General features: G+C 41.1%; 1 protein-coding gene across 2 annotated transcripts in view; it reads right to left on the bottom strand.

Annotated features, from left to right (window-relative positions):
• The window catches only part of MAPK14 (mitogen-activated protein kinase 14), a 589,986-nt gene that overhangs the window by 391,267 nt on the left and 179,787 nt on the right, over positions 1-18,932 (bottom strand). For both annotated transcript variants that reach the window (XM_086923266.1, XM_086923265.1), the window contains exons 2-3: positions 12,628-12,757; positions 11,707-11,765 (exon numbers count right to left, since the gene is read on the bottom strand). In XM_086923266.1, coding sequence (XP_086779392.1) covers positions 11,707-11,765; positions 12,628-12,757 — 189 coding nt within the window. The remainder of the gene's footprint in view (positions 1-11,706; positions 11,766-12,627; positions 12,758-18,932) is intronic.

Raw genomic sequence — 18,932 nt, 5'->3', positions numbered from 1 at the left:
CGACTGGCTTCACTCCTTCCTCACCAGCAGAACCCAAAGAATCAGACTTCCACCCTTCCTCTCTGAACCTTCAGAGATCAACTGCGGAGTACTACAAGGATCATCGCTCAGCCTCACGCTCTTCAACATCTACATGGCCCCCCTCGCTGCCATCGTCGGACATCACTGACTCAGCATAGTATCCTACGCCAGTGACACCCAGATCATCCTCTCCCTCACCAAAGACCCCATCACAACCAGACTCAACTTACAGGAAGTAATGAAGGACGTTGCATTCTGGATGAGCAGCAGCTGCCTGAAACTCAACTCGGAGAAGACAGGTTCTTGCCCTGGGACTCTCCCCCTCTGCTTCGGACAACACCTGGTGACCCACAGCCCTCGGCAGCCCACCCACCCCCATGGACCATGCCCGGAACCTCAGCATCGTACTCTGCTCCTCCCTCTCCATGATCCAACAGGTTAACGCTGTCACCTCCACCTGCTTTAACACCCTCCGCATCCTCCAGAAGACCTTCAAATGGATCCCCCCCGAATCAAGGAAGACCATCTCTCAAGCACTCATAACAATCTGCAATACGGAAACGCTTTCTACGCCAGGATCAACAAGTCTCTTCTGCAAACTCCAGAACATACAGAACACAGCAGCAAGACTCGTCCACTGCATCCCTTGACACGAACATATCACCCAATACCTATGAAACATCTACTGGCTACCCATCGAGAAAAGAAAAACTTTCAAAATACTCACCCATGCCTACTAATGCCTCCACAACACTGGGGCACAATGCCTCAATGACAGAATCTCCTTCCACGTACCCAAGAGAAACCTCCAATCTGCTGACCTCGCCCTCACCGACCCCCGCGCATCCTCAGAGCAAGAAAGGGTGAAAAAACCTCCTATATCAGGCCACGACCTGGAACGAGCTCCCGATCAACATCAGACGCAACCCCACCCTGCACATCTTCAGGAAGACCCTCAAGACCTGGCTCTTCAACAGACCGGAGCTGCCCCCCACACCCCAGCACCTTGAGACCCTCACGGGTGATTAGCGCACTTAGAATTCCCTGATTGATTTATTGATTTCTGCCTACTGGACCCAAGGCCTTATTGGTCCCTTGCTCTGCAGAAGTGTGATCTTCAGGTTGCGTTATTAAGACTGTGTAAGCCCACAAAAGGACAGTCCAAGTGTAAAGGATAAAATCACTGTCAATACAGAAAACCATGCAAAAACTGCAAAGAAACAGTATTTGTTGAAGTCCAATGCACCTCAGCTGTGACACTTTTTTAATAAGACAAATAAGTTACTTACCTTGGATAACAATCTTTCTGGTAGATACACTAAGTACCCACAGATTTCATATCTTCTGAATTTTCTCATACACAAGAATTAACTTGGAAAAGCATGCACAAGTCCTGCTTTTGGGTAGGGTGGTGTCATCAGTGTCATTTGCAGCTGTATTGCTATTCGGTGCTGGACTGAGGCGGAGGCCTTCAGGGGAATCCTTTCCGGCCAGAGCATAACACAGATTGCTACAGAGGACAAAGATCGTTCTATAACGCTTTCCTTTTTGCATTCCAGAAAGCCGATAATCAACTCCAAAGTTATGCTCTTTCACTAGACCTCACAAGGCTGCAGACATCTCGGGGACCCCCAAGGGGAGGACTTGAGTGCTAGGCACAAAGATGGAACAGCAGGGTGAAAGTGTCACCAAGGCCCCGCGATGAAGATCACAAGGACCCCATTTGAGACTCACAGACCCCAGGTCAAGATAATAAGTAATAGCTCTGATGAGGAACAATTGCCTTGAGATGATCCTGCATAAGCTGGTAGCAGCTGAGACAGCAACTAGAAGAGAGGGCCTATCCTGTAAGGGTAGATAGTATGAGTCTCTGAGTTGCTTGGTTGGGATGACAAACCACAAAATCAAGCATATAGGTGCTTCTCAACTATACATTCATATTTTGATTCGTTTTTCCTCCCATAGTGGGTATGCACCAGGTATCAACGCTATTTAATAATTATTAGTTTTTTAACTCTTTATTTAGTAAAAAAATGAAAGCTCAGCATTATAGCAAGTGGTATAATAGATCTCAAGTACAACAATAGTGTTCATTACATTGGCTATCTCAGTCCTGGGCTATCTCCATCTCATTTTGTGCCTTCACCTCCATCACCGAGGCCCCGTCGCCCCCATGCTCTTCTGTGCAATTCAACTGTGGGAGACATGCAGATCTCACCCTGATATGTGTTCCATGCTGCCCACTCACGATTCAATTTTTTGGGGCATCCTCTATTTTTGAATACGTCTTTTTCTGCTATCATGGATCTGTCCAGGTCAGCTTCCCACCTCCCCATTGATGGTAGTGCCCCCTACTCCCATTTTTGTGCAATGTTACACGTTTTGGAAGGGTCAACCACAAGGAGACCCAGGATTGTCCAGTGCGGGTTAGACCAGTGGCTTCTCATATATTAAGTATGCAAAGATTTGGGGAGGCTGTGAGGCCCTCCCCGCCCCCTCCTCCAGTCTGGATGTGACTTCCGCCCAGAATGGCTTAATGGCAGGGCATTCCCAGAGCAAGTGGAAGAAGGTTCCCTCCTGGGAGCAATTTCAGAGACAGTTTGTATCCGTTCTCTTCCCCATTTTAACCAGAGGTCCCGCTGAGAGGTAGGCTCTATGCAGGGTTTTAAGTTAGATCAATTTCAGTCTCATGGGGAGGGCTACTTCAAGTGGGGAAGCCAACACGTCCTGCAAGTCTTCGTCCTCTATGTCCCCAACATCTGCTTCACATTGTTGTCTGAGGCGTATTAGTAGGCCAAGTCAGTTATTAATCAACTTCCGATAGGTTAGAGATACAGCTTTCTTGGGCATAGTGTCTAATAGCAGACTTTCTACAAGTGGGGAGGCCTCTGGGAGAACACCCACCCTCCTTGTGGGGAATGGCAGCCTGAAGGGCGTGACTTAATAGCAGATACCTGAAAATTTTGGACTGTGCCATGTGATATTCCTTCTGCAGTTTGGCAAATGAGATCAGACCATCCTTTTTCCACAGATTCCCCCACTGATGAGATGCAGATTAAATCCCACTTGTCAAACCCGGGGCAGGAGCTCAGTCTACCAAGCCACTCTGGCTCCCAGAGCGGAGTTGCTTGTGTTATTCTCTTGTGCCAGCCTAATTTTTTTTTACTTGGTGCAATGTTTCTATAGTGTGGGCTGTGGGGCCTGTGAGGTGCTGATGTTTAGGGTTGGTTATCGAGGGCTCTACGGTATCCTCCTTGTCCCATTAGCCATCTATCCATTTGGTAGCTTATTTCGGTTTGTGGGCCATGGATCCACCAATTGGCTACCGTCAGCTGAGACGACCAGTAATATAATTTAAGACCAGGTAGGGCGATCCTGCAATCATACCACCCCCTTGTCAGTTTCTGCAGTGCGATTCGTGGTGTCTTTCCGTCCCACAACAGGTTTCGCACTGCACTCTCAACATTGGTAAAATAGGAGTCTGGGACTTTGAAGGGGGCATTTTGCAATGCGTACAGAAAACAAGGCAATGCCAGCATTTTGAAAAGGGGTGCTCTTCCCAGAAGGGTTAGGGGGAGGGTTCTCCTGTGCTGGATCTCGGCGTACAGGCAGGTCAAGGGGCTCTGTAGATGGTTTTTATAGAAGAGCAATGGGTTAGGGGTTAAATAAATCTCCAAGTATCGAAATCCCGCAAAGGATCAGGGGTTAAATAAATCCCCAAGTATCGAAATCCCTCAATTGCCACGGAGACCTTGCAACCTGGTGGTAGTTTTGGTATAGGACCGTGGATCCGAAATAACACTGACTTAGTCCAGTTTATGGTATATCCTAAGTGGTTGCCAAAAATATGGAATATGTGAAGGATGAGATAGATCGATGCAGTTGGAGCTGCTACATATAATAGTATGTCATCTGCATAGAAGGAAATTCTGTCTTCATGCTGTTCTGCTCATTTTAACCCCTATATTAGGGGGTCCCCCCTCATCCATGTCGCAAACGGTTCCAAAACCAGAGTGAAAATAAGAGGAGACAAGGGACAACATTGACTGGTTCCCCTACCCAATTGGATTTGTCGGGACGTATGCCAATTGACTACTATTTATGCTTTTAGGTGTGTATAGAGGAGCTTACTCCATTTTATGTAGTTAGGGCCGAAACCCATGCGCTCTAAACAGTGAATGGATAGGGCCATTCGAAGGTGTTGAATGCCATGCTGGCATTGAGTGACAGTAGAGCAGCATACTCTTGGATCGTGCCCGTCAGTCCCAACACCCCATGCAGAGGACGTAGATTGAGGGCAGTGTTTCGACCCGACAAAGCCTGACTGATTAGGATGTACAAATTTGTTAATAATGGGGATATGGCTGTTTGCCAAGAGAATTTTGCCTCTGCATATTTTTTTTATTTTGAACTTTTATATAGCTGTAGCTTGACCCGAGGGCATTAGAGCGCTTTACAAACTATGTGATTAGGCAAGAGATATATGGGGGATTCATGCTAGTCAAAGTTAAAGAAAAGTCCAGAATTAAGTGGCTGCAAAGTAACGAAAGTATATCGCAAGGATGCTTTTGAGACAGAATAGGAGACTGAAAGAATCATGTGACCTTCTTGATGGAACGAGTCAATGAGAAAATCGCAGAATAGCTTATACACAAATTAAGTTGTTGAGCAGTAGAAATGTAAGGTCCTGTTTGAAAGAAGGAAAAGAGGAGGAGTTGTAGCAGATATCCCGGATTCCAGATGTTAGGATCATTTCCTGAGAAGGAGTGAACCTGGGATGATTTCTTCTTCAGATTGGGGGAATGAGAACAATAGAGTTGGAGCTTCTGAGTGCCAGGACTCTTCTTGCCCCTGAAAGTACGATTTCTAAGTATTTGGGATTTTTTGCAAGAAGAGATTTGTGGGTGATACAGGCTGTCTTCAAGATGCAGCTTCCTTCGATGGTAAGCCAGGTTAGACTCTGGAGGGCAGGAGAGATGTGATTGAATCTTTTAAATCCTGTGAGGAGGCTGGCAGCCGCTTTGAGAACTGCTTTAAGAGGCACAAGGTGACATTTTGGAGTCCCTGTTGATGTGCTCTTTCACTGCAATGTTTATGTCTAAGGTTACGCACAAGGACTTAACGGAGTTAGAAAGTGAAAGAGAGTAGTTTAATGCGTCCACATTCTGATTTCATTCTTGGAAAGGTAAAGGATTGCTTTTTGGCAGAAAAGTAGTGGTTCTGTCTTTTTGGGGTTCAGTTTAAGGTGGTTGGTGTTTAGTCATGTTTGTATCTTAGTTAGTATAGTATTCAAATGTCAAATGTCACTGGGTAATTATATTTTGTAGTAGAGTTGCGTGTTCTCAGCATATAAGTGATATTTGACCCCTACTTCGTTCAAAATAGCAGTGAGGGTTTCGATGAAGATATTAAAAAGGGTTGAGGAGAGAATTGGCCCTTGAGGTATGCCTTGTGCAATTAGCGCAGGTTTGCAGAGTGAGCTGTAGGTTATTTGTTCACAGGAATGTTGTAGATTGGAAGTGAAGCATCTCAGAATTGTGCCATTCCGTACTCTGGCCAGAGGCTTTTATGATTACTACCCCGTGGAACTAAAGGTGTGCCTCGATGTGGCAGGGAAGAGTTATGAACAGGTATATTCCTGGTAGCTTATGGCTAAGGGCTTCAAAGAATTACTTCTAGAAGTGCTCTATTTATGCATAAACAAGGGGTTGATCTAAGAGATGAATGGGCTATATAGGAAGCTTTCAAAGTGATGATTCGGAATAAAGGAAGTTCGGCGTGAGCCAGGGACAGAGATATGGGGCACTACTGGATCTTGAGCAAGAGAATACTACATCTGGCGAAGAAAGCTGCTGCCCCGGAAGACTGATGAGTGCGCGATTAAGGGGAAGTAGGCTGCCATGGACTTTAAGCGAATGGCGTGCATGGTGACGCAGTGCAGACTGTATGAAATCAAGAGATTACAATTAGCTTGACTATCTCACAGCACAAGAAGAGTCAAGCTTGGTGACAGGGATCACAGATGCACAGTGGTGGCTGGTCTTCGAGATGGCAGAAAAAGCAAATGTATTCACCGATTATTACAAACAAACTTAGGATGGGGCACAGTACTGCAGGTGGAACATCTTCAAGTGGATCAGGACAATGAATCACTTTAGTAAGGCTGACCCCAAAGTTCTGGACTGTATGGTGACAAGCAAGGAACTCACTGAGACCATGATAGGCACACAGACTAATGATCCCGGGTCCCAAAGGTCTCCCCACTGAATTTTACAGAAAATGCTAATGCGACTCTTTTCAAGTCAGGGACAGACAATCATCACATACGGGGATCCTTCCTGGGACAATAAGCATAAATACAATCTCAGAAATATCAAATAAGGACCACTCTCCAGATAGTTTAGCCACTAGCCACTTACCACTATGTCTTGCTAATAGATTAATGAAGGTCATTCTGTCACTTGTATACCAGAATGAAACCTGCTGCATGCCTAGATATGCAAATGATCTCCAGCTCTGGCTCGTGCCTCTGCTCTATCAGGCCCAGGCGATCTTAGTCGTGGTAGATCATGAGAAGGCCTTTAATACACTTGAATAACACATCTATTTCAGTGTTTTTCTGAAGATGAACTTTCTAACTTCGTGATAGTGGGGTGTGTTTGGCTTCAGGTCTTTGAAAATAATAAAGGATGGCTTGAAAATGCATCAGGCGTGTAAGGGGAGCCTTTTAAATTTAAATAGTACAAGCATGATGTGATTAAAAACAAATTGTGCCAATGCTCCTTCTTGCAGTTTTAAGAAGGATTGCCGTTAAGGAGACTTTCCTAATGCAACACTAGTTGGGAAAATAACCAGGCTTGGAGAAATTGTTTGAGATCCTTGGTGGGAATTAATCGCTTAAATGACCGTACATGAATTAGTGTTTTTAACATTTAAACACACTTATGCCTTTGAGGAGTTTCTGGATGTCATTTACCCAGTAGGAGCAAGAAAGTTATATATCCAATGGAGGCATGGAACATTACCACTAGGGGCATTCGCAGGCAAGTGGTCGAATTCAATAAGCAAATCCTGTCTTGGGTGTGGTGCGCTCATGGAGGATGAATTGCACATGCTCCTCTTTTGCCCTGTTTACAGAAAAGCTAGAAAGTACTGGCTGGTACCCCTATGTAAGAATATGGGATTTGACAAATGCTCTGTTGCAATGAGTCTTGAAGACCGATACATCTCCACATATAGTTTTTGCACTCTCAAAGTTTCTTTTAGCGATGTGGTCCAAAAGATGTTCCCTCATCAGAGCGCTACCCCGGGGTGATTTTACACTGCGATTGTTAATCTGTCTGCTAAATCTCTCCTATGAAATCTGTTTTTATGAAGTGATAATTTTATCTATTCTCGGTTTTATACAAATGTTTTTACTGCAATCTTTTATGACTGAAATTGTCGAAATAAAGACTCAATTAATGAATGAATTAATGAATTAGCCAATGATGGGCTGATTTAGCAATTGCATTTACATGGGAGTCCATATTTAGTTTGCTTTCCAGCAGTAAGCCATGAGATTTGGCGTTATGGGCAGTTGTAGGGAGGAGTTATTGTTACGGTACGTCTAGCTGTTAATTACTTGTAGTGTTGATACGGAGGTAGTCTCTAATAATGAGGTATTAGTTTCATATTGGTTTAACTTTAGTAAGAGCGCTTTCATCCAAATCTGAATTTATTTATAGGTCATTCGTTATGGGATCAGTGGTTAGATTATAGTAAATTTTTCTTAAAGTCCAAGTACCAGCTACATACTGATGATATGAGACCAAACCTTGGAAGTGGGACTAGTGTAGATCATTGGGGTATGCCAAATGGGGTAGTTATGGGGGTTGCGTAGGTGTTGTTAATCCTAACCATATACCAGTGACAGTTTAAGTTAGATCTGAACTATTCGAAGACAGTTACCCTCACACAAACAGGTGATTAGAGCATTTATTAGGAGTTCAGTGAGCTGTATTGAATGCACTCAATCCAGCTGAGAAGCCTAATAACATCGTAAGTAAGCACCCCCTTTCCATTATATGGTAGCTGTCATCAACAATATTGAGGACACCAGTTTCAGTGCTTCTACGAGGCCTGAAACTAGATTGGTAGTTTATCAAGTAGAGCACTCTCCTACATATTGCTCTATGATTTGACATGGCAAGGTAAATATGTGACTGAGCAGTAAATATCAGTGTTCAAGTTTTTGGGATAGGTTTTACAATGCATTTCCTGCATTAGGCAAGGACAAATCACTTGATGGAAGCATGCATGCATGATATTTCTCTGTATGATGCTACGTTTGGCAGTTAACTCAAGTGGATAGCTGGAGGGTTCTAGGAAGTGCTGCGATTTGAGGTCATATTAGGTACAGTCCGAGTTGGACTTTGGTCTCGAGTAATTACCTTGGAGGCAGTGTTGTTGGGATTGTGCCTCTTATTTACATAAAGTCAGAAAATTCGCAGGTTCCAGCGGATACATAGGTTGGTGCAGCAGTATCCGTGGCTTTTGTTCTTACTATATTTGAGTGTTCTGGCTCGGTTTTTTTCATAGATGATTTTTTTCGATTTTAAGCAACATGGGCTCAGTGTGGAGGTTAATTTAATCGTCGTTTTGTCTTTTTAGATACAGAGTAAGAGGTGATCAGCATTTCTTCTATCTGTGTTCATGAGAAGAAATTGTTTTGTACAAATAGGAAGGAAACAACCTTCTTCATCTGTCTTTTTTATCAGCTCTTTGAATAATGGAGCTAGAACACCCATGATTTTCACATGAAGGGGTTTTAATTCTCAACCAAAGTAGAGGCATGACCCTAGGTCTGGGTTGGAAGTGTTATAAGTGTTATTGCATTTTCTTAGTCTTGGTTAGATGGAAATTGTTCTGCTACAACAGATTTCAAGACAATGCTGTAGCTGGATGGCAGAGTATTCACACAAAATCCTGGAGACACTCGAGTAGGATATATGTTCTTTATTCCATCTTAGATCCTTCGGTTACAGCCACAGGCTGATAGCTCCTGTAAATACTCCATACTCCCTCCAACTGAACTCTATTTTACGGATTGACTTCACCCAGCACACAGATACCAATGTTTCATGCACAATCTCATCCTCACAGCTCCACAAGCGACATTGTACAGCATGAAACAGCCCATGCATCACAGATGCATTACGTCACTACATCATCCGCGTTCTTTACAAACAGGACATTACATACCCATCATGTTGGGACAGCATCCCCACACGGATCAAACAGATGCAACAAGACAAACTCTCACATCTTCTCCATCCTCCATAAGCCGTTTCATTGCTTGTGGTAGATTAGGATGTGAGAGTTTGTCTTGTCTCTGGATGATTGTTGCTTCTATTTTGCCACAAGGACAAAACACTTCAGACACTCTCAAACACACAAAAGTGAAGGCAAGCACTTCACACATCCAGCATCCATTCACACCAGCTGGCCAAACAATTATGACAGTAAAGGATGGAAGATTGCACCTAAAAGCCCAATCGGCATCAAACACGCTGGATCCTGCAACAATTTCACATAAAATGTCTCCCGTACATGATGTGAAAAGCCTCCATCATGCGCAGACTAACAGAACATTCAAACAGTTGAGACCAATACTTACACTCCTAAAACCAGTCCATATCAACATGTCCTAAGGTGCCATGGTAAAGAAGAACTCTGATATAACTCCCTTCACTGACACCCTCTGAAGCCACGTCAGAACCTCACACGCCTATGTAACAATGACTGTGCATTGAGTGTGTATTTAACCGTATATGTACTGGGCTCACACTAGCATACTCATCAAATACTCTAATTTATTTAAACTTACAACTGGTTTCACAGCACAAACGGGTGATACAAAAAGACTTACACCGATGTAAAAGACTCACACCGATGTACTATGCCTCCAGTACCATGCACCTGTAGAAATTTGCCATTTGTACACCGTGAAGACTGTCCCCAAAGCACAAATCGGTGGAATCTGTGACTTAAAGCCACAACACCAAAGGACACAAGATTTCCCCGTGCTTCTTTTAGCAACAGTAGACTCCTTTTCCCTACACTAGAATACTACACTTCCCCAAATACTCAAACAAAAACTTTGGTAGAGTGTACTTCTCCTTCCACCTAGGCACACAAGTACATACACATTCAGAGTGAAATTCCAAAATGCTACGCAGAAAGGAACTCTACTTCCCCAGTCTGCCAACCAGGCGCCCACCTATACTCACAGTACCGAGTAACCATGTACGCCCACTGTACGCCAAACACAACTTACAGGAGAGTATTGTCCTTTCGTCCTCCATCCTGACATGCAAAAGAGAATGAGAGAAACACTTTATGCTTTTTTATTGTCCCTACCCTTTCACAGAACGTGGCACCATTAGAACACCGAGGATACGTCATGCGAGAGAGCCAGGTTTCTGTAAGGAAATGTATGTTGAGATCAGGCTGGTTAGGTGTGCTGAGGCTGGTGAATTGGCTGGTGTTGACCTGCAATTCAATATGCATTTCTGATTGTTTCATAGTTAATCATAGTAGGTTTAGTCGGCCAGCTTGAGCAGAGAGAATATTTTAACACACCCTCAGGTCAGTTTTCTATTTTAATTTGATGGACTTTAAGGATTCTATGTGGGTGATACTCCTTTGTACAGTATTTAATCTGTTGGTTCTTTTTTGAAAATGCTTCATGTTCAAAACTGTTTGGTGTGTGGTCGTTGAAGGGTTGTCCTTTTGCCGTTGAGAGTGGGGGTGGAATGCTTTCTAGAATGGTTTCAGGATTACCTATGGATCTCTGTGCTGTAACCGATTTGGGCGATTCCTATGTGATAGAGCACTGAGGACAGAATCCATTTTTGTAGACAGAGTCTCTATTGAGTAAGTATGCACTAAGGCTAGGTTTCACAGTTGGATGGTTGTGAATGACCAGTTAGAATGGTTTGGGTTCATGGTAGTGGACAAACATGAGTGATCGTTATTAGTTCTAATGAAGCTTAGGTAGGTCAGGTTCCTAGTTGGTGGCCACATCTTGTGTTTATGTCAGTATCTAATGTTATTACCTCTGATATTTGGGTAGTGTTAGTTGAATATATCCTTTAGGTTATTAAAACAAGTCCTGTTGAGGGCCAGGCTGATACCGGAATCAAATATCTGAAAGGTACAATCAAAGGTTTGAAGTGGTGAGGTTTTTTCTGGATCTTCTGTCGTAATGTCTCACAGATTAACCTTTAGCAGTGCTATTTCTGCATTGATTGATTAATTGATTGATTGATGGATGTCAGCATCCCAGGATGTGGCTACAAGGAGAAGGAAGGATTAAGTAGGTGTGTACTAGGTAGTCATATAGCGTTGGTCACCTTTAGTCTTAGTTAAACAGATACTTTTCAGGCTATGAAAGATACTTAAGAAAATTAGAATTTTACTTTTTGAAGATCAAATCATACTTCCCATTCCCTGGTGGTGTACCCTTCAATGGTAATCATTATCTCATAAGTGTTTATCTCCAAATAAATGTTCTCAATCGTTTACAATATTAAGACAGTGGTTATCAAGAGGATATACGTAATAACTGATAGACATGTTCTAATATAAGTTCAGACCTTCATCATTGCAGACATGCCAACTCATATTATGGACAATACTTACACGTCATTGAATTCCTCCAAAGAGGTGGCAGGTGAAAATACATCTAACAATCCAATTACCTGACAAGGAAAAGGAAATAAAACCTGAGTACTCAAGTATTGTAAGATGGACTCTACCTTTGATTGTCTCAGCCCCACATAAAGTTTATAAGGAGCCATAGCCAATGGCATACGTGTATATTTCCACCCAAAAATAACAAATGCCATAATAAGGCATCTTACTCTGCACACATTGGCCAAAATGCAAACCACATGTCACTCGTATTCCACCCAATATGAACCATAATACTGAAAGTCACACTTCACATTCCATGCTAAGCTAACCACAGATGTATCTCTCAAGTCACAATAATGCTAATTACAGCTGGTGGAACTTACACACCACTAAATACTAACACATTCAGTCCTAATATCACGCAATGTTGACCACAGCAACAGTTCCACCCACAAAGTGCATGATGTTTAATACAAAACTAAGTGTAGTTCACACTGCACCAAATACTAAGCGAAACAAATGACTAATGACATTACACACGATCCCTAGAGCACACGTACATTTGTAATCCACATAATACTAATTAACATCCACTGCAGAAGGCAGTTACCAGATTGACAGTGTCATCTCACACTCCTTCCAGTACTGACCATCAGAAATGGCCCTTAAAATGCACACAGTAGAAGCCAAAGTCACCAGTATATCATCGTATACTGCTCTTACATCACCAAACAACTCACCCAATGCTAACCCCAGTGTGAGTTACGTTCACACCGAAAGGGATGCAAACCCACAAAACAACTATAAATCAGGCAGTTCTCAGAACCCATCATGCACATGAGTCAAAAGTACAGCTTGCACTAAATATACGTGAACACGGGCAGTGAGTGACAAATTATTCATGTTATTCATGTAAGCTGCACTTACATTTTCATGTTTCATATGTTTCAGTAGCCGTAGTTCCCGGTACGTTCTTTTTGCATGGATTATTGACTGAAATGGGCGAGAAAGTTTTTTAACAGCTACTCGAAGTCCTGCTTTTGTATCGAAGGCCGAACTAAGGAAAAAATACAAAGTGAAATGTAAAGTTATAAATAATTCAATAGTAGACTTATTTTAGCAATTACGTTTGGTACTAGGGGGATATATAATCCATCCAAATGAAGCAAACAATCAAACAATTTATATCCACATTTTACCAAATCAGCGAAAATAGGAGAGTACTTAGTACATTTAATTCCATAGATACACATGTAATGTTACGAAGTGCTCTAACAGTGATCAAACAGTGCAGAAAAAACGAACAGTGACAAGTGTGTATACATTAAAGGCACATGCCTCGTCTCGTGAGGATATTTTACAGCTAAGGATCAATATAGTCTATATATTGTCTGTAGGGGTTTTAGTTCTCTGATAACATAAGCTTAAAATTCAAAGCAAAAACAGCAGATGAGAGATTTACTTGTCAAAGACTCAAAGAAAGGATGGGGGGAAATTGTTATAGAGGAAGTGACTCAGGGAAAAGCAGTGCATCAGAGAGCATGACCAAAGGAAAACCAACAGGTGAGATCAAGAGGAGGAGGCCCTGTGGAAAATTATAAGAAGCCCGTAAAAGCAGATCAGTGTTTATAAAAAGTAGGAAGCATGTATAGTATAAAAATATAGGAATTTATTTTGAAGCTTTGTAGAAGGAGCACAGCACGTCCGTTACATAGCAAGTCCAGATAGATAAAACAGTTGAAGGCAGAATCTGGAACCCAGCATGTAAGATGCAGGCACGCATCATAGATTCTAGGCTCCAGCAACTATAATAGAGGTAATAGACATAGAAAACATAACTGAAGGAATGCAAGAATGCAACACATCTTCTCCCTAACAAAAGAAATTAACACAGGTACCTACTAGGCATTCTTTTGGGTCTAACATCAGTTTTAACTCTAGATGCAATTGACAAATCTTTATGAGAAGAACCTTGAGGACACAAATTAACATTACGGATCAACATGCCTGGATTGTTATTCAGACAAGGCATCTGAGATGGAAGTGAGTTAAAAGAACTGGGACATTTGGCCACTCTACGAACATTCCAAACTCTTCCATCTTGAGTGACAACACTGTTTTTGAAAACTTTAACCACTTTAATGGGAGGAAAGAATTTAGAAAACCCTTTAACCAGAAAACCGGGTATCTTAATCCTCACCCATTCTCCCACCACAAAATCATTAACTATGACATTCATCTTTTAATCAAACAACACCTTCATACTCTGTTGCTTATCTTCAACACGTTTAGCAACGCTCTCAAGATCAACTTTAGAATCATTCTTGTTTAACTTCTTAACCCACCAAGGACAAATGACAGAAGTAGGGTCCCTTCCTTTCAGAAGTTTGAAAGGACTCACACCAGTAACAGAGTGAGGTGTGATGCGATAGATCCATAACCTTTTCCTGATAACATCCAACCAATTATCATCAGAAGAACTTATACCACTAATACAATCCTTAAGAACTCGGTTGAAACGTTCAACCTGACCATTCTCCCTAGGCTCATATAAGGAGACAGTATGATGTTTAATACCACAACTCTTAAGGAACTGTTCAATATCAGAAGAAACCAGCTGCGTACCATTATCCGTGACAAAAATCTCTGGAAAACCTACCCTAGCAAAAATCTCTTTCAAGAAAAGCATAATAACCTGTGAAGAGACATTACTGACAAACTTTACTTCGGGCCTTTTCGAATGGTAATCAATCAAAACCAAAGCAAATCGAGCATTTAATGGCAAATGTCTAAAAGGACCAGAGATGTCGAAAGCCACTTTCTGCCAAGGAAAGTTAGGCCAAGCCACAGGCTTAAGAGGAGCAGAAGATAAGTGAAGCATTTTATCGCTACTAATACACTGTGAACATTCCCTCACCATTCGGTCAACCATCTTATCAATTCCAGGCCACCAAAAATGTTCTCTAATCAAACGTTTCATAGATGACATACCAATATGACCTTGGTGAGCCAGCAACAAAATCTTCTCTTGTAAAGAAGCAGGAGGAATTAACTTACCAGTCTTAAATAAAAAACCTCCAAACTCTTCAATTTCAGAAGAAACCTGACAAAAAGAGGCTAATTCAGCAGAAGTACACTTACTGTTTGGCCATCCAACTCTTACATAGTCAAAAATCTGTTGGCATACAGCATCTTTTTCCATTTCCTTAAACCACTCTTCTTCACTTAACGTTAAAAACTCTTGAGAAATGCAATCACCAATAGAAGCAACAACATCAACATCAAGATCAATAGTAGGAACCTTTTCAATACTACAGGGTAAACTGGAGAGAAAATCTGCCGTGACATTGCTCTTTCCCGGTACATACACAATTTCAAAATCATATTCGTGAAGATAATCGAGCTATCCCTGCTGTAGAGTTCCATCCACCCCCAGGAGACAAAATCCCTACCAGCGGGTTGTGGTCTGTTCTCAAAATGAACCTATTTCCCCACACATAATTTCTAAAATGCTCCACAGCCCAAATACAGGCTAGCAGCTCTACCGAGTACCTTCTTTCTGTGGGAGATAAAGTTCTTGAAGCAAATGCCACACACCACTCATCCTTACCCGCACACTGACTCAGAACACCTCCAATCCCATATAGACTGGCATCCACAGTAACAATGCATTTCTTATTAATACAGAATGATTTTAGTGTGGGAGCATTGACAATCTCATTCTTGATTTGCTTAAAAGCAATGTCTTGCTTGTCCGTCCAAACGAATTTAGCAGACCTTCTGGTCAACTCTCTCAGGGGTTCCATCTTGTTAGCAAACTTTTGAATAAATTTGCTATAATACTCACATAACCCAGCAAACAAGAGCAATTTTTCCTTATTATCAGGAGCTGGCGCTTTCATAATAGCATCCACAAGATTTTTCTTTGGTACAATTCCTTCTCCGGAAAGAGTGTGTCCCAAATATTCAACAGATTTACAGAAAAATTTACACTTGCTGGCCTTAATTGTCAGACCAAATTGTTCTAATTTAGAGCAAACTTCTTTAAGGTGAGAATGATGTTCATAGTGATTTTTAGAAAAAACAAGTATATCGTCTTGAAAACACTTGACGAATGACCCAAGATCTTTAAAGATGTGATACATGGCCCTTTGAAACACTGAAGCAGCTGAAGCCAAACCAAATGGCATTCTCTTGAATTGAAATAACCCATGAGGGGTGATAAATGCTGTGAATTGTTTGGAGTCTTCAGTGAGCTCGATCTGGTGATACGCAGACTTAAGATCTAACGTCGAAAACACACATGCACCATCCAACATACACAGCATTTCATTAATGTTAGGAAGTGGGTGACAGTCAGTAACTAAACTCTTATTAAGTGCTCTCAAATCCACACATAACCTAATACATTTGTCAGGTTTAATGGCTAAAACAATGGGAGAAACCCACTCTGATGATTCCACTTCCTCAATTATATTTTCCTTCACCATGGTATCCAACATATCTCTAAGCTCATTCCTAATGCTAATAGGAACCCCCCTTAGCTTTTGTTTAACAGGAACAGAATTGGGCTTAACTTTGATTCTGTGACTAAACCCATTCAACTTACCCAACTTATCAGAAAACACATTTGGAAAAGCACGAGAAATTTCTGTGAACTCAGGTAACACACTAGACTCTCCATTAGATATTGCAAGGACTGACACCGGATCTTTTAACCTAGGGTTCAACGCAACTCCTAATTTTGCTTGGTCCCTCCATCCCAACACATTCACACCTTTCCATGCAACATATAATTTAATCATAGCAGAACTACTCTTGATAGTAAGTAGAACTTCCTTAAAACCAATAAAATTGATTTTAGATCCATCGAAATTGTAAGCACTGATATCAGGTTTAGACAACGCATTGATATCTACTAGATCTCCAAATGATTCTATACAATATTCTTGAGTGATAATGGTCCATGGAGAACAAGAGTCCACCATAAGCTCTAATACCTTTCCTAAACTGTTAACTAAACTTTTAGGAGATGATAAAGTATCAGCTTGTGAAATGTCAAATGACTCTTGTACAGAAACAGCAATACCAAACTCCTTAATATCTGGATCATTACATGCTTCCTCATTAACATATGACACATTACCACCAGGACGTTTAGAAATAGAAGACGAAGATTTTTTAGTGTCTTGGAAGGACTTTGTAGGAGCTTTGCACATTTTCGAAAAATGTTCAGAACGCCCACATTTATTGCATTGTCTACTAATAGCTGGACACTGCGGAAAAGAAGCAATATGGTCAGGATTACCACATCTAAAACAAAAAAACTGCTTAGACTTTCCATCCTTCCTATTGGAATAATAAACATTTTTCGGCTCCTGAGGTTTAACAACACTGACCTCATTACTAGAGGTAGAAGTGCTAGAAGTGGATGCTTTATCCAAAGATTTTATCCATTTATCTGATGCTCAAGAGCTTTAGCAGTACTGATAGCTGTTTCTAAGCTTGGATCACCTAAAATCCACAACTGTTCTTGAACTTTCTTACTCTTTAAGTGCACAATGATCTGATCTCTGATCATTTCATTCGTCATAAGACCAAAGTTACAATGTAGTGATAATGCCCGCAAAGCTGTAAGAAAATCATCGAAACATTCTTTCTCATCCTAGACCCTAGTATAAAATTTAAATCTATTAAGTGCAACACTAGTAATAGGTTTGAATCTCCCTTCAATTCTTGAAACAGCTTCATCATATACATTACTATCACCATCCGACCTAACAGGTGGCAAAGTTCTAAATACTAACTGTCCCTCTGAACCAAGACAATGTAAGAATATGTTCTTTTTTTCTCTCTGCAGACATGCGTTCTCCGTCCATTGCCTTGAGATAAGTAAAAAATTCCTCTTTCCATCTTGTCCATGGAATATATGGATCACCCTTAGACTGTAGGAACTTTGAAGGAGGATCAAATTGCATCTTAAAAGATATAATAAATCCTAAATGTAAAATGAATACTTAAATAAATAAAATTAAGAAAATTAAGAAAAGGAAGTAAAATAATATTACCATATGATGTCCAAAAATGAATCTTAAATGTAATGAAAGTTAAGAAAAATCACTAAAAACATCCAGTAGATGGCAGTCTTGCAATAAATAAAAAGAACTCCTGTTCAAGTTTCCAATGTATATAACTCCAAATGTAGAAAGTAATGTTGATATAGCGTAGAGTTTATTAAATAGTCTTAATATGTAAGTAGTCAACAGTTTGCAAAGAAGTCTTGAAAAATGAAAAGCAGTTGCTTTGGTGAAAATTCTCGCAAGGAAAAGCTATCCGATGGCCCGACATTTTGCTAGTCACCACAACAGCATAGGACTCTACTTAGCTTCTTCAGCCTAGACTGCATCCCTCAAGACATCAGGGGTGGTGATCTGAAACGTAGACTTAGACGATTGGAGTCACGATATATTATCGACCTCCAAACAAAGTCACCAGGAGGACTTAACACAGGGGAAGAGCTACTATCACACTTATAACACTATTATCGTACCTTGAACTGTGTCACTGTCAGAGATTTACACCTACACAAAATGCTTTAAGAAATTAATTGGTTTACAGCTTGACCCCTCTGATGAATTGATATTGGAATTGTTTTATTAGTGTTATGTAAAGTTCTGGTTAATTTGATTTGCAGTCTCACTAATACGGCCATCCAGGCCATAATCACTGAATCACTTCATCGCAGATTTATGGGGTACAGGAACTTTTTTGAACTGTTTACCAGTGCAGTATATTGATTAGTCGAGCAATACAACTGATGCTGATTTATGCATTTTAGGTTTTAACTTTAAACCAACGAATTGCCCATTCAGGGCTAAATGTCAAAAGTGGATAATCTAATTTAAATTCAACTTGTGTTGGAAAGTGATTGATATGTACAGCATTATAGGCATTGCTAGAAATGAGTTTATTTGTATTGTAATGAGCGTTATTTCACCACTCAAAGATGGCGCTTTAATTATGTTTATGGTCCGTTTTTATTTCTATGATTAATGCTTTAATTTACTTCCGCCTTGCCGTCGCCAGCTGACACCGACGAAGGCATGTGCTGAAACGCGTCTGGTTTTTGGATTTGTGCGCAAATAAAACGTATTTGGTTTAATCTGCTGTGAGTGCTGATTTTTTGCCGGTTTTCAGCCTGCGGAGTTCGAATATATATATTATATATATAT

Source organism: Lissotriton vulgaris, chromosome 5, assembly GCF_964263255.1.
Source record: "Lissotriton vulgaris chromosome 5, aLisVul1.2, whole genome shotgun sequence".
Lineage (NCBI taxonomy): Eukaryota > Metazoa > Chordata > Amphibia > Caudata > Salamandridae > Lissotriton > Lissotriton vulgaris.
This window is presented reverse-complemented; position numbering and strand designations above follow the sequence as displayed.